The sequence below is a fragment of the Bradysia coprophila genome, unplaced genomic scaffold (assembly GCF_014529535.1).
Source record: "Bradysia coprophila strain Holo2 unplaced genomic scaffold, BU_Bcop_v1 contig_732, whole genome shotgun sequence".
Classification (NCBI taxonomy): domain Eukaryota; kingdom Metazoa; phylum Arthropoda; class Insecta; order Diptera; family Sciaridae; genus Bradysia; species Bradysia coprophila.
In genome coordinates this window covers 3,268,213-3,282,738 of record NW_023503972.1, presented here as the reverse complement: position 1 = coordinate 3,282,738, position 14,526 = coordinate 3,268,213, and the positions used below count along the sequence as shown (strand labels likewise).

General features: G+C 37.1%; 2 protein-coding genes across 2 annotated transcripts; one reads left to right on the top strand and one right to left on the bottom strand.

The window, feature by feature from the left end:
• Window positions 1–7,703: 7,703 nt before the first annotated feature.
• LOC119084086 (calcyphosin-like protein) lies at window positions 7,704–9,417 on the top strand. Its single transcript, XM_037193924.1, has 6 exons — window positions 7,704–7,881; window positions 7,970–8,127; window positions 8,194–8,380; window positions 8,563–8,642; window positions 8,709–8,823; window positions 9,096–9,417. The coding sequence occupies exons 1-6, from the start codon at window positions 7,798–7,800 to the stop codon at window positions 9,195–9,197; spliced, it is 726 nt and encodes a 241-aa protein (XP_037049819.1). The 5' UTR covers window positions 7,704–7,797; the 3' UTR covers window positions 9,198–9,417.
• Window positions 9,418–11,603: 2,186 nt separating this feature from the next.
• LOC119084081 lies at window positions 11,604–13,586 on the bottom strand. The gene is made up of 2 exons (XM_037193916.1): window positions 13,449–13,586; window positions 11,604–13,380 (listed from the first exon to the last, which is right to left on the bottom strand). The coding sequence occupies exons 1-2, from the start codon at window positions 13,521–13,523 to the stop codon at window positions 11,878–11,880; spliced, it is 1,578 nt and encodes a 525-aa protein (XP_037049811.1). The 5' UTR covers window positions 13,524–13,586; the 3' UTR covers window positions 11,604–11,877.
• Window positions 13,587–14,526: the final 940 nt, after the last annotated feature.

Genomic DNA, 14,526 nt, shown 5'->3' with positions numbered 1-14,526 from the left:
ATGCGTCATTCGATTTCTGTGGACGTCTTTAATTTAACCAACTTTCATTGGTGGCATACAAGGCAGAGGGCAGATGAGGTTCCGACGGGTCGACTGGGCCAACATGGCTGCTTCCGGTTCTGCCTTTTCAGTCATTTCACCGTAATGCTGTGACTGAGCTGTAATGTTATTGACGAACTACCGAGATGATATGTACGAATATTGTTGTGACTTGAGCCAGTAGGTTTTTGTCTACCGTTGGCTTTTGTATAATTAAATTAAATTAAATTAAATTTCATTAAGTGTTATACGTTGTTACACATTTGTAATAGACCTTTTAAGTTCGAAAAAAGACTAGATGGTCTGGAGGGATGAATTGACAGCTAACAAATGTAACTGGTTCGTTTTTGATGACTTTCGTTCACTTTTTACTTTTTATTCAACTAAAGTGAACGAAAGTAATCAAAAGCGAACCGGTTACACCTGTCAGCTGTCAATTCATCCCTCCAGACCATCTAGTCTTTTTTCGAACTTAAAAGATCTATAGGAGAATGATGTTTAGAAACTAAGAAGAAATGTAATAGAGTTTTCCCATATTTTAGTACATTCTGTCATAAAACTACTGCTGTCACTGCGCTTATTTTCATGTACAGAATGTACTAAAATGTGGACAAACTCTATTACATTTCCTTTCATAGCTGAATACGGTCGTTTAGTGCCGTTCAACAAAAAACATTCGTCTTGTTCTGAGCTTTAGAATAATATAAAGACGTGGTTAAACAGAGACAAAACAGAAAATTTTTAATTCTCAACATTCCTAGAAATCAAGGTTTTCGCGAAGTGGATGTGAAGACCTCCATAAAAACTCGTTAGAGCGAGCAGGATTCCGAGGACTATTATTATTATTATTATTCACGCCGTAAGTGCGGTCGAAATTCAAATTCTTTCTCACGCAAATCGTTTTAACGCGTGTCATTTTCTTATAAGGATATTTGATTAAATGATAGATTTTTCACAGTTTCCAACGAAAAAAGCTATTCTTTAAGACGTTTACTGCTGTTGGACCTAGGAATGCATGAAGTTTTTTTTATAAACAACTGAAACAATAAGCGTTATCGCACGCCATCAGAATCACAGCAGTGACATAACCTAAACATGCCGACACACCAATTTAACATTGACATTACGTTTTTCATAACTGTGGACGATGTTTGCCAAGTGCTCACAGAATTAGAAGTCCAATCGCGAAATCATCACTCAGGCATTGGACCTATCGAAAGATCTCTCAGTGAGCGTAACAATCTACAAAAACACAAACTTGACTTCCATTTCGTATGATATTTACAAGAACTTATCGTCACATCACAAGCTTTCAAAAAAAATAAGTAAGCGAGAAATTTTTAACTTTTCTCAAAACGCTCCTGTGGTATTTTTTGAGACGTTTGGTAGATATCCTCAAGAACTAACAATCCCAATAGGATTGCTTTTGTCACGATCTTTTTTATACGAACACAAGGATTCTCATACACTCTTAATAACCAGCCACGCCTTAAACTGTCACATACGGATAGTATCATCTGTTATCGATAACAACGACAAAAATAATGACAAGCTGTGGGTAATATATATAGTCCTTTATATAGTAAAATGATGCATGTTAAAAAACGAAGTACAAGATTTGAAATCAATCGATTAAAAATATTTAAATCGATGGAAGTAATAGACCTGATAATAATGGTATATGAATATTTACGAAATCGTAGAGATATCGCTGATATTGTGTTCACTTATTCCTGAAGGGATGCTTGCCGTCTGAAGCAGGTGAAACAGGTTGTTTAGTTGTTGCCATAACGCGTACATTTATGGATTCGCTGGATTTTTCGATTTGCAGAAGACTATTTTAGTACGTCGTATAAAACGTGTCGCTCAAAATGTCATCTGGTGTCAATTTGCATCTACTGTCAATCTTGTACGGAATTTAAAAAAAATTTAAAGAAAACATCAACCGAATAAATTAAACCGCTTCCAAGGCTATGTTTTAACAGCAGTTTTGTTACGGGAAATACCCCAAATGACTAATGAGAAGTGCTCGATAAGTGAGAGAAAAACGAACCTCTGACTGGTGCCCTTCAATCAAATCGAAAATATTTTTCGAGCGTTCCCAATCGACGGCTTTTGAAAACTGCAGATCATCCAATTAAAAATAGATTTTTTTCGGGAACGTATAAAAGCTACGCGGCGTTGAAGTTGCACACAGTTCGCAGATGTATATTGAAGGATTGAGTACTGTTGAAGGGCGTTCGGACAAAATAACCCCGGACGAAATAAATCCGGACATAATGTCCCCTGGACAAAATAACCCCGGACAAAATAACCCGGACAAAATAACTCCGGACAGAATAACTCCCAAATAAAAAAAACGATATAGTTACTCGAATATTTTCAATACACTCAATATATTCGAATATTCATGAGTACATGGTCGATATGTTCGAATATAGTCGAGTACATAGTGGATGTATTCGAATATATTCGAGTATCTTGTCGAATATATTTGATATATGCGAATATAGTCGATATATTCGAATATAATCGATCATGTTTGCTATATGCGAATATAGGCGATACATACATACTAGTATGTAGTCGATATATTCGAATATAGTCTAGTTCTTAGTCGATATATTCGAATATAGTGGAGTGGAATGTACTTGAGTATATAGTCGATATGTTCGAATATACTCAAGTATATAATTGATATAATTTAATAGATTATATGCTGCGCCGCAGGCCGTGGAAAATAAAAAAAAAAAAAAAAGCGGGGTCGAGGGGCGGCAGCCCCCGCAGAGGGGGGTGAAGGGGGGAGTATCCCCCCTTCAATGTCGTCATCATTTAGTCCAGGGGTTATTTTGTCCTGACCTGATCGGGGTTATTTTGACCGGGTTATTTTGTCCGGGTTATTTTGTCCGGAGTTATTTTGTCCGGGGTTAATAAGTCCTAGAGCCCAACAGGGCTCTAGGACTTATTAACCCCGGACAAAATAACTCCGGACAAAATAACCCGGACAAAATAAGAAGACTTCAACACTAAAGTATGAAAAGTCTAATTGGACTTTCCATCGCTATCATATTTGGATGCTTCGGCAACACGACAAATGGTGAAGATTTAAGAATATTTTTTTAAAACTTTGCTTTGGTGGACTTGTAAAAAGATGAATACAATCTTGTGTGCATCCATATCCACTCCTTCGCCTATTCGTGGATGATTTTGCACTGAAACGGAATTGGATAAGAATAAAATTGTTTGTTTTTTGTTGCTTCCAGCGTTCACATGCACCGCATGGGGTTTGTTCGCGAACACCGACGCGAATGACTGCAAAACATTTGTAAGTTGCAACTACAATATGCAGCCACAAGTTCATAGTTGTCCTGAAAATTCATTTTTCTGGCCCGCCAAACAAGGATGCTTCAGTCAATACAATTGCGCTGAAGATTATTTTCCAGGCAATGAGAATCCCTGCAAAGGGTACGATTATTATGATATACCCGATTCGAACTCCGCAGACTGTTCAAAGTATTTTAAATGCGAAGTGGCTAATGTCTACAACAACTAAGCATACAATGCGACGCTGGAAGTGCTTTCAGACCGGATGTGGGATGTGTGAGTGGTTATAAGTGTGCCAATTATCCATGCGTCAGCGAAGGTGTCTTTCCGAACCCAAACGGCGTTGAATGTTTGACTTTTGTTGAATGCTGGAAACGTGAAATGTGGCTTGACAACGGTCCTATCACCACATTGCACTCGAATGTGATTTCATGTCCATCTAATTCAAGATTCAATCCGCAATTTAACAAATGTGACTCGTTCTACAATTGTGATCAAAATGATCCTCACGACGGGGTGGATCCGTGTGAAGAGTTAAATTTTCCAATTATTCCAAATCCCTTTGACAGCACCCAGAAGTCGTATTTATCGTGTCGGTACGAAGATCATGATGGTTATAGTTATGGTAATTACGTTAACAGAGACGGCATTTTGAAGCAGGAATGTCCCGCCAAAACATTCTTTTCATCGCATCTGAGAAAATGCTACGGTGCACATGTTACCAATGAAAACTGTTCAAAGGATCCGTGCAGCAGTGGACCTGGTCGATACGTTAATTATCCATCCGATAGTTGTCGGAGTTTCATTGAATGCCAAGACGATACTACTGAGCGCATACTGTACGAACCGAGTTACGAAATTCGTTATTGTCCACCGGGAACACTTTTCTCACCAACAGCAGGTAAGGCAACAGGTAAATGTCAACCAGATTACGTTTGTCCGTCGTTCCCGGCAAACTATTGCTATCTGGCAGTTGAGCCCGTCACTACAACGACCACTACAACTACAACAACAACAGCATCACCATAAATGGTGTAAGTATTGTTACAAAATGTTTCGAGTTTCAATAAAAAATTGTTTTACCCAATCGATCCTAAGTGTACGCCAAATACTTTTCGTCTGCGGTTGTTACACTTTATAAATCGTAGCGTGTGACACAGGGCCTAGTATTTGGGAATTAATTCCCAAAATTCCCAAATATTCCCAAATATTCCCAAAAATTCCCAAATATTGAACAGAATTGAAGAAGTCGTCTGTAGAGACGGAGATGTCTTTTCACTCAGGAGCTACTCTTTAAATATTTGAACGATCAGTGGATATTATCCTAATAAACTTTTTAATACACAAAATGACCTGTTTTAAGCCGATGGAGGAACCCCAAAAGATTTAACTGTTAAGTGCAATGAAAATAACACTTTGTTCATAAGGAATATGTATTGACATTGCCTAATCACGTCAAGCACATTACGTCCGAAATTCCAAATTTTTGGGTATATTTGGGAATATTTGGAAATATTTGGGAATTTTTGGGAATATTTGGGAATTTTTGGGAATATTTGGGAATATTTGGGAATATTTGGGAATTTTTGGGAATATTTGGGAATATTTGGAAATATTTGGGAATATTTGGGAATTTTTGGGAATATTTGGGAATATTTGGGAAGTAGAAGATTGAAGAAATGTATACGATAGAAAATACCTGCTGTAATGTCGCTGTATATTCCTAAGTCACTCGTAAACAGCTAATCTTAGCTTTCTTTTGAATTTCGACTGACCGAAATCAGCGCTATTTTTTCCGGGACTTTCTACCACTATATATGAGAAAGTTCCGAAAAAAATGGGGCTGATTTCGGTCAGTCGAAATTCAAAAGAATACCCTCTAAAAAAAACTTCTGATGGATGTCATTAAATGTCAGTGGCATTTAGACACGACTCGTAAAGCCTGGTTGATAACAATACAAAAAAAGAAACCTAACATTTTGGCAGAATATATTCAAAATGATCAATTTTTTGGAATTAATTCCCAAAATTCCCAAATATTTTTAAATATTCCCAAATATTCCCAAATATTCTCAAATATTCCCAAATATTCTCAAATATTCCCAAATATTCCCAAAATTCCCGAATATTCCCAAATATTCCCAAATAATAGGCCCTGGACGAAAAACTTCAGAACAAAGAAATTTTCAGAGTATATCGGATTTGTATATGTTTTGATATTCTGTACTAAGTCCATAAGTGTGTCCATAAAAGGCGGAATATAAATCTAGTTGAGTAATATATATTATGCACCTGTTGCCAAGATTGATATTTTGACGTGTAGGACATTATTGCCCTAGCCGAAGGCGTGGGCCATAATGCCTACACGTCAAAATAACAGTCTGGCAATAGGTGCATATCATATTTTATCTGTCGAGAACAGATATATCGAGATAAACAAAAACTCCCTAGAGGGATAAGCTCGAGATTATCGTTCTAGACAGATAAAAATAAATTTTTCCGCTTACAGCTCCATAAAAAAAATTTATTCAAAAGAATGAACTCTGAAAACGACAATTTTAGAAACGTGATCTAAATCTAGTTCTTCAACAGAATTTAAATAAGAGGCCTCCACGATGCAGTAGTCCAAAATTCTCATATGAATTCAGTTTTCTATGTTGGTATAGATCACTAAAATGATCGCTGGCGTGACGATCGACGGTTCGGTTTTGTGTGCAAACTAATGACAACCAACTTTGCTTCTAAGGGAATTCCCCGTATTTAGTTCATTTGCATTCATTTCAAAGAATTGGACCCACTCACTTATTCATTACTTTGTGAAATTGTGAAGTTGGTTTCGATTAGTTTGCACACTTTTCCCCACCATTCCTCACGTTTCCGTCATCAGTTTCACCAAACGAAGAGATCTATAGGCCACTGCTTTACGTACGTTGCAATGGAACGTCATTCCATACAAAATAAGAGGCCAAATGACCGGATAAAAAAAATCTGTTTTGGAGTAAACATGTTCTATCAAAGCAGTTTTCTAGCAACCGCACGCACACACATTGTCTTCAAAATTAGAAGGTCTAAAATAAGTCACGAAATTTGCATGTGGACTGGACACTGTCAGTTCTAAAGCCTGCTAATTTTGTAAACAAGGTGTATTCGGTTGCTAGAGAGCTGTCTTGTTTATTACATGGACAGGTAAATCGTCTAAACACCGAAAACATGTACCTTTCCTGCATGTATTTTCGGGGCGAATAGGGTCCTATTAGGTTTAAACCTTGGTTTAAACTGGTTGTAGCGGTTCATCTACATGATGTACCTACATCCAAAACGCAACTAACATCAAAAAACTGTTTTTCATTATCGCTACTGGTCTCAGCTTTGCCATGACCAAACATGTGCAGGTAGTGTCACGATCACTGATCGCTTGCAGACTCGGTGTAAATTGTAGCGGTGCAACTTAAAATCTTTTTTGAGGATCTCTTCCTAGACTATATGTATATATGGACAATATGGGTAGCTATGTTATACCCAATTTAATAGTTATTTACATAACAAGGGATAAGAAGTTAAAAAGTCGTGAAGTTGTGTGAATTTTGTTAGTCCGAGGCGAAGCCGAGGTCATTAAACACACGAAAACCAGGCAACTAACGACTACACCTTCTAGGACAACGTATAATTTTGAATAATTTATGAACACTGAATTGACAAGAGTCAAATTTGGAAGAGCTACCGCTTAGGATTGTTTGTATTGTATGTTTTAACTCATCATATTCAACGAAAACAAGTTATCGATCTTTACAATCGCAGTGCCCACAGTTATTTCATTCACCTCCGAATATTTTCAATGTTATTGCTAGTAACAGCGCTGTGGTGATTCCTATTTTCGGTGAGAGGCTCAATGTTGTGATATCACAACATTTGCTTCGGTACATCGGTATATAGACGCTATTAAAATGTTCACAAGCTGCCCAAACACAACAAATAATCCTACATTCAACACTTCCCATTTTTTTTGCACAACAATTTTCTTGGTATAACAACGTACCACATTTCAATGCTACTTGTTGTGTTGTGCTATATCTATATCTCATTTTCTTTATTTAACAATGCTGTGTCTGTATTTGATTTTCGATAATTTAATGTTCTTTGCTATATATTTTCTGTTCATTTGTTCTGATGTGCCGGCTGGGTATTATTTGAAAAAAAATTGTGTTTTTTGTATACACACCCTGATGTCAGCTATTCGTCTATAATAAAACCAAGGTTGTATGGGTTGTATATACCTTCATTAATAGTATGTTTGGTCTTCGACTGGGTGTCAAGACCAAAAGTTTCAGACCATACTTCAAACCCTCAAACTAAATTCTAGTTAATTGCAAAGTCAGCCTTGAAGAGAACAAATCAAACGCAAAAGAAAATATAAAACGAAAAAGAAAAATTAAAATGTTTTCAACTCATACACAATCCACTCATTGGGATACCCAAGTCGATTCTCAGCAACTGGAACCAAATGCAAAGTTCGTCAATGTAAGTAGTAGTCGAATCGGCTTTTTTTCCATTTATTGGTTTTGACCATCTGTTCTATGAAATGCTCAAATCATCGACATTTAAACAGATGTCGAATCGTCCAACCAGCTCAATGCCGACAAATGAATCGGAATTGGTTAATGATTGTAGACGTGCACTGACTGATGGCAAATTGAAGAACCCAATGGATCGCATTCGCTTGTTGTGTTTGTCTCGCGGTGCATCCGGAATTTACAATTTGGGAAGGTACAACTGGAAAAGAGGGTGTGACTCAATTGGAAAACTTACCAAATTCATTTTTCTTCCATTCAGATCATTCAGACGTTTGGCCAGTCAAGGTGATAAGTTGTCAAAGGATGGATTTATTGAGGCACTGCAAGATGTCGAAATTGATTGCACTCCAGAAGAGGCAGATGAAATTTTTACCGCCTTTGACACTGAAGGAACTGGACATGTTGACACGAAGGAGTTCTTGTTTCAGCTCAGACTGATGAGTTTGGTAAAAATTCAAATCGACTAACACAGACCCAGACTGACTATGCAAGGGCGGATTGGGCTGATCCTCTGAAAATTTAATCCTAAATTGACACCCTAAGTGCTATCGCTCGAACCGACTTTGGATAGCCAGTCCAGTACTTATCAATAAAAACCAAAAATTAATTTCTTTCTCGATTCCCTCAGGCACGAGAAGCACTCGTTCACAGATGTTTTAAGAAAACTGACAGAGACAATGATGATGTTATCACAGTTGACGATCTAAGGTTGGCTAGTTCTACCTTTCCTTATTTTCAGTAAATTGCTAACTGTTCGTTCCAATCTTCCCTTAGACGATCATATTCCGTCAAACATCACCCGTTGTACGTGAATGGTGACGAGGACAAGGAAACCATAATGAAGCGATTTTTGGCTACATTCGAGGAGGGAGGAGATCTTCGGGCTGAGGTATGTCGGAGTTATGTTTTCGTAGTCGGTTTTTCAAATTTACCCGGTTGAATGATTCATGCGGGTTGGTAGTCATCAATGTTAATCAATTTTGACACTTATTGTGACGCAGAGGGAATGGAGATAAAATAGCGTGACGTAATTTGTGTACAACCTCTCATCTGTACTCGTACACATTGATGATATACTAACGTTTTGCTTCTTCAACCAGACTGTCTTGAATTAATTATAAATCTACGCGAAACCAATAATCATTTTTCATTCAATTACAGATTACTATCGAAGAATTTCTCAATTACTATGCCGGAATAAGCGCCACCATTGAGGAGGATGGATATTTCGATCTGTTGCTCAGAGAGGAGTACAATCTTTAAATGCTTAAACATTTCGAATTTAATATTTATAATTGTTTGTAAAATCAAAGAGTGTAGATGGCTCGTTTAACTCATTGTAACTGGCACTGTCTGCGATATTTTTAACGGAAACTCACACTTGTTTGCAACCAAAGAGTGTAGCTTGCTTTTTTAACTCAGTGTAAACTGGCGCTACCAGTCTTGTAGTAAAATCATCACAAATAAATTTTAGCTCACATTTGAACGACGGTGTTTTCAGTAGTATTTGACGTGTAAGTAGCCCCTGAACTTTAACCTGTAGCCTAGTGGCTTGTACTTAATACTTTTGTTAGCCTGAGCTGCAAAAGATTTATTTGAACATGGATGCAACGAAACAATGATATGCAAAATTTCCTGTTATTTTGTTGTGATGAGAATCCGCCAAAAAACCCTAAAGGGTAAAAGTGTGACGCAAGTCCCTGTTTCTACTTACAAAATAACTGATATCGCTGAGGGTGACGCTTTCTGAGGCGAAACTTTTATCAACAAAAAATTGTTACAAAAAATTTAAGAAAGAAAATTTTAGAAAAAATTGAGTCACATGTGGCAGATGATTCAGGACATATTTTTCCCTGTTTTAACTATTTTCCTAACATTAGTTTCCTCAACATCTGCCACTTGTGACGCAATTTTTTCTAAAAATTTTCTTTCTTAAATTTTTTGGGTCAATTTTTTGTTGAAAAAAAAAATTCTTCTGACACACACACACACAAAACACGATGTTATATGGCATTGTATGGAAACTTCCTGGAGTCCTAGCTCCCAAAAACGCTTGCATACCCTTATTTTTTAAAATCTTATTTTAATCTGGGGCCCGAGATTGACCTATAACCAAAATTTCAGGAAAATCGTAAGAAACGTTTAGGAGTTACGAAATCGTCCTTTTTCAAAGGAACTAACTAACTAACGTAGCCAATTTAAGTTATCTAAAAATACGAAATTTTGCTTATTTTCATACAAACATCAATATTTCAAAGTTCAATATCTCGCCCAATTTTGAAGCTGCAGTAACGTGTGATAGCTCGTTGAACTCGTATGGATTCCTAGATATCTTAGTTTGGGGCCATTGAAGCCAAGAAGAAAAGTCAAAAAGTTGCTGTAAATATGCTCCGCCGTCCCCAAAATTTTTTTTGTAAAACATTTTTGGTAGTGAACTTGCGTCACGCCCGCTTACTAACGTACACTCTAAATTTTAAGGTACTCTCTCAAAATACCAATTATTTCGAAAAGTCATTACCCTTTGATTGCGTCATACCTACCAATTACCTACAAACATAAATCAATAACAATCGACCTTGATCAACACGATTTCCGAATTTAGTTCATTCCTTGGACGAACTAATAATTCGTCTAAGATTCATTCACGCTACGTTTACCATTCGAAACCATCACACATACCAATAAAATCACAAACAGATGGTGCCTAAATACGAAAAGTAATCGAAAAATTGAAATAAACAAAGTCAAGTGGCACCAGTGGTGGCCACAGTCACTAAACATATTTTAAAATCGCCAACGATTTTACCAAGGTTCTGAAAGAACAGGTTAAGACACTTACGAAGGCGGGTGAAACACAAATCTTGACAATTCAGACATGTATATTGTTTGAAAAGTCAACTTGAAAACAGATTTTGTTTTTGTTAAGTTGAAATCGTCATATAAAAGTTTCCAAACCTAGTTTTCCTGCTACAGGAAAATTTTGATCACACCGCCTTCGTGATCAACTCGAAAGTGTCTTAACCTGTTCTTTCAGAACCTTGGACCACAGACAAATGGGAAATGTTTTGCAACTAGCTACATACCGTAATGGAATAAACTTTATGATATCATTGTGTGTGGTGGCGTACCGGCTGGAATGTCAATGGCCTGTTATTCAGGTAAATTTTAATGGATATCATCATTCAAATCAATAGTTATTTTCATCATAAGGAGAGAAACCACGAAATTACAGTATACGTGTGAATTCGTATGTCGAGAGAATTATTTTGCATCGACTTCGTCTCGACGAAACATACATACGTCTGCAAAATAATTCTCGTGGGATTCGAATTCACACACATACTGTGATTGAGTGTGTTCTCTCCATACGATGAACACAATTTTATACGCTTTATGACACGAAAAACAGAAAAAATAGGGCAAAAGAAAGTGAGAGAGTTAGCTCCGCCTTCGTTTACGTCAATTCAAAACAGGTCGCATGTGAGTAAAACTTCATCTATATCCCTAGACCTGTTTACAAGGTCTGCTCAGAGAGAACTAAAAAACTATGGTTTCGCAAATTTACCTATCATAATCCGGATGAACTCGTACAGTCCTTGTTTTTCAGATCTTTGGTTGTCTTTTTTCGACTGAGTACTTGAAATGAAATGACTTTTGTTAGAATTTCGTTTTCGTTTATTTTTTCATTAAATGTGCGCACATCATAATTATGATAAAAGTCCTGCGTATGGACTTACTACAATTAACGAGAGATATACATGAACCGAAAAAAAAAATTATTTGGGAAAAGTCTTTTTGTAACTGTTAGTGCATAGCTCTCCTCAATCATTACCGAAAAGCACTTGCTTTACGAATTTAATTTTTGAGTGTTCTACTGGTTTACAAGATTTTGTTTGCCCTTTTTTTTAACAAAGTCAAAAAACCCCGTCTTGGCGAGTGCGTGCTAGATATTGAATAATTTCCTGTTTAACATAATTTCAAGCTTTCTTCGAGGACCGATCATTTTTGATCGAGCATCGACAAGTTCAGCGTTCGTTTTGTCGTCAATTTCGAAATCTGGGAACATATAAATGTGAAATTTTTCTAAATTGGTTAAACGACTGACCATATAGACTAGGTTTAAATTAGCTATTTTTCCATGACTCGATGATATGAGCAAATCTTTCAACCGGTCCATTTTCGCGAGTGGGGTAAAATCTACGCATTTGTCGCTACAAAAAAAATGTAGCATTTCCAGCGTTTTCAGCTGAGATAGAGCAGACATGAACCTACTGCTACCACATTTACTTTCGAATATAAGTTCCTTCAACGATTCCAAATGATGTAGCTGTTGTATGCATTCCAACGGATTCTGAACGTAAGCAATTTGTAGAAATTCCAAGTGTTTTAAAGACGCAATGCGAGTGACCGGCATTTTATACCTAATAGGATAATAATGAGAGTTCCCCTGCTGAACAGGATAAGAATCGAATCTTCCCGTACATATCACCAATATCTTCAGCTCACTGCAATTGTCAGCGATTGTTGGCAATAGGTCTGAGTGATCTTGTAATGACAAACTTAATGTTTTTAGCTTTTTGTGTCGTGAAATGAAATTTTTTAATTTGTAGCTTGTCGTGTCCCCGGTGAAGACCTCCAAATTAGGAAACGTATGTTGGAATAAAGCTTCGTAGACTGTTTTGTCGTGATGGCCCATGAAACCGTCATCAGAAAGGTCTATTTCAACCAATGACTCACAGTGGGCCAATAAATCCATTGCATCGCGTTCGAAATGGCAAAAATACAAAGCGAGTTTTTCTAGATTGTTAAACAGAACTTTCAAAGCCTTTGCATCAGTTTTATCAAATGTATATGATACAAGACAAAGTGATGTCACCGTTCCACTACAGAATTGTCCTATCGATTTCACTGCATGAGACATAGTTTTGTCTGCTGCGTAATATTCTGCTGTCACCAAATTCGATATCAATGGTCCGAAGTTGGCTAATAGTCGGTGTGCTTTATCCACTGTAGGCGCACATTGATTCAGTTGGCAGGTTTTGTATTTTCGTGCAAATGTTTCGATGGTGATTGCCTTCAAACGATTGTTCTTACAGTTCTCCGACAATTCAAGTAAAGAACACAATGTCATGGGTGCTGCGCGGGCTAATATTTCACGCAAGCAATCATCATTGAGATCCATCAACATTGTCCCAGTGAGATTGGTCGACTCTAATGGTAAATCGTCTTTCGCTGTCGACGATACATTGTGATGCCATGTACGTGCGATCTCGACATGTACCTTGTGACCATCGATTAAATGATGTTTAATTCTCAATACTTTTGCAGTCACTTCGGCTTCCTGAAATTGAACAAATCCAGACGAATCCGTCGCATGAATGTAAGTTCGTACGCTTCGGACATTGCCGAATGTAGAAAAATGGTTGAAGAGGTCGTCGTCTCTCATCTAAACGCAGAAGAAAAACAAAATGGATGCAAACACATGTACAATGAGTAACCAAATGCGAGTCTTACATCTTTCGGCAAGGATTTCAGGAACAGTGTATCGACTGGGAACCCATACTCCGTGTAGAAAATTTGACCGTTCATATTCACACAGGTTTCAATGCAAACAATAAAAAACTTCTGAACGTTCTGAACTCACGCGATGTATCTTTCTATAAAGATGCCTTGTTTACTACAATATGACACATGTCCGACTGTCAAAGTAGTTTATGACATTTCGATATTTTGATTGTCAAGTGTGTACTAAATCGAATCACATGACATCTGCTTGCTTCGTAAATGGTGGGTTTCCTGCAAGGTTCCACACAAGGTTGTATATGAGGAGTCTACGCCGACTGCTGGGACAAAAAAATCCACTTTGCTGTTATTTTCAGACAAAATTGTAGCGTAATTTCAGTTAAGTTGACATTTTGTATGAAATGAAGTTTAAGTTACTGATAGGAGAAATACTTTTTTTAGTACAATTTCAGTTCAGTTGACATTTCGTATTGAAGTTAGAGCCACCGACATTGTTACCGCGAGCTATGTTAACTTAACACTGTTAAGGTTCTGAAAGAACAGGTTATGACGCAAATGCCAACTAGGTTTGTGAAAGTCTGACGATTTCAACCATAGAGTTATACTCTATGATTTCAACTTAATTTAAAAAAAAAAAATGTATTTCTACACAGTTTTCTGTCTTAACCAAGGTTCTGTAAAAAACAGTTTAAGATACCTTGGTGGGTGTCTCAACCAGTTCTTTCGGAACCTTTCAAACTTTGTGTAACCTTCCCTCAAAACTTTTGTTTATTTCAAAGTTCGAATAACTTCTCACACACTCGCATAACGACAATATGAAAGACGATCCATCCCATTCATCCATACCATAGAGTTGTACTCGAGAAGTGGCATGGGGACGCTGTCGATCAAATGAAACCACAAGAATATATGGTAAATCAGGCATGCTCAAACAATGCCAGCGCCACCATGACACATCTCGAGTATAAAACTCAATCATCTACACCATCTACCTATACACATTTTTTATACAAATTTTCATTGTGCTCTAATGTGTTATGATCAGAGCGAGAAAACCGAAGACTAGTTA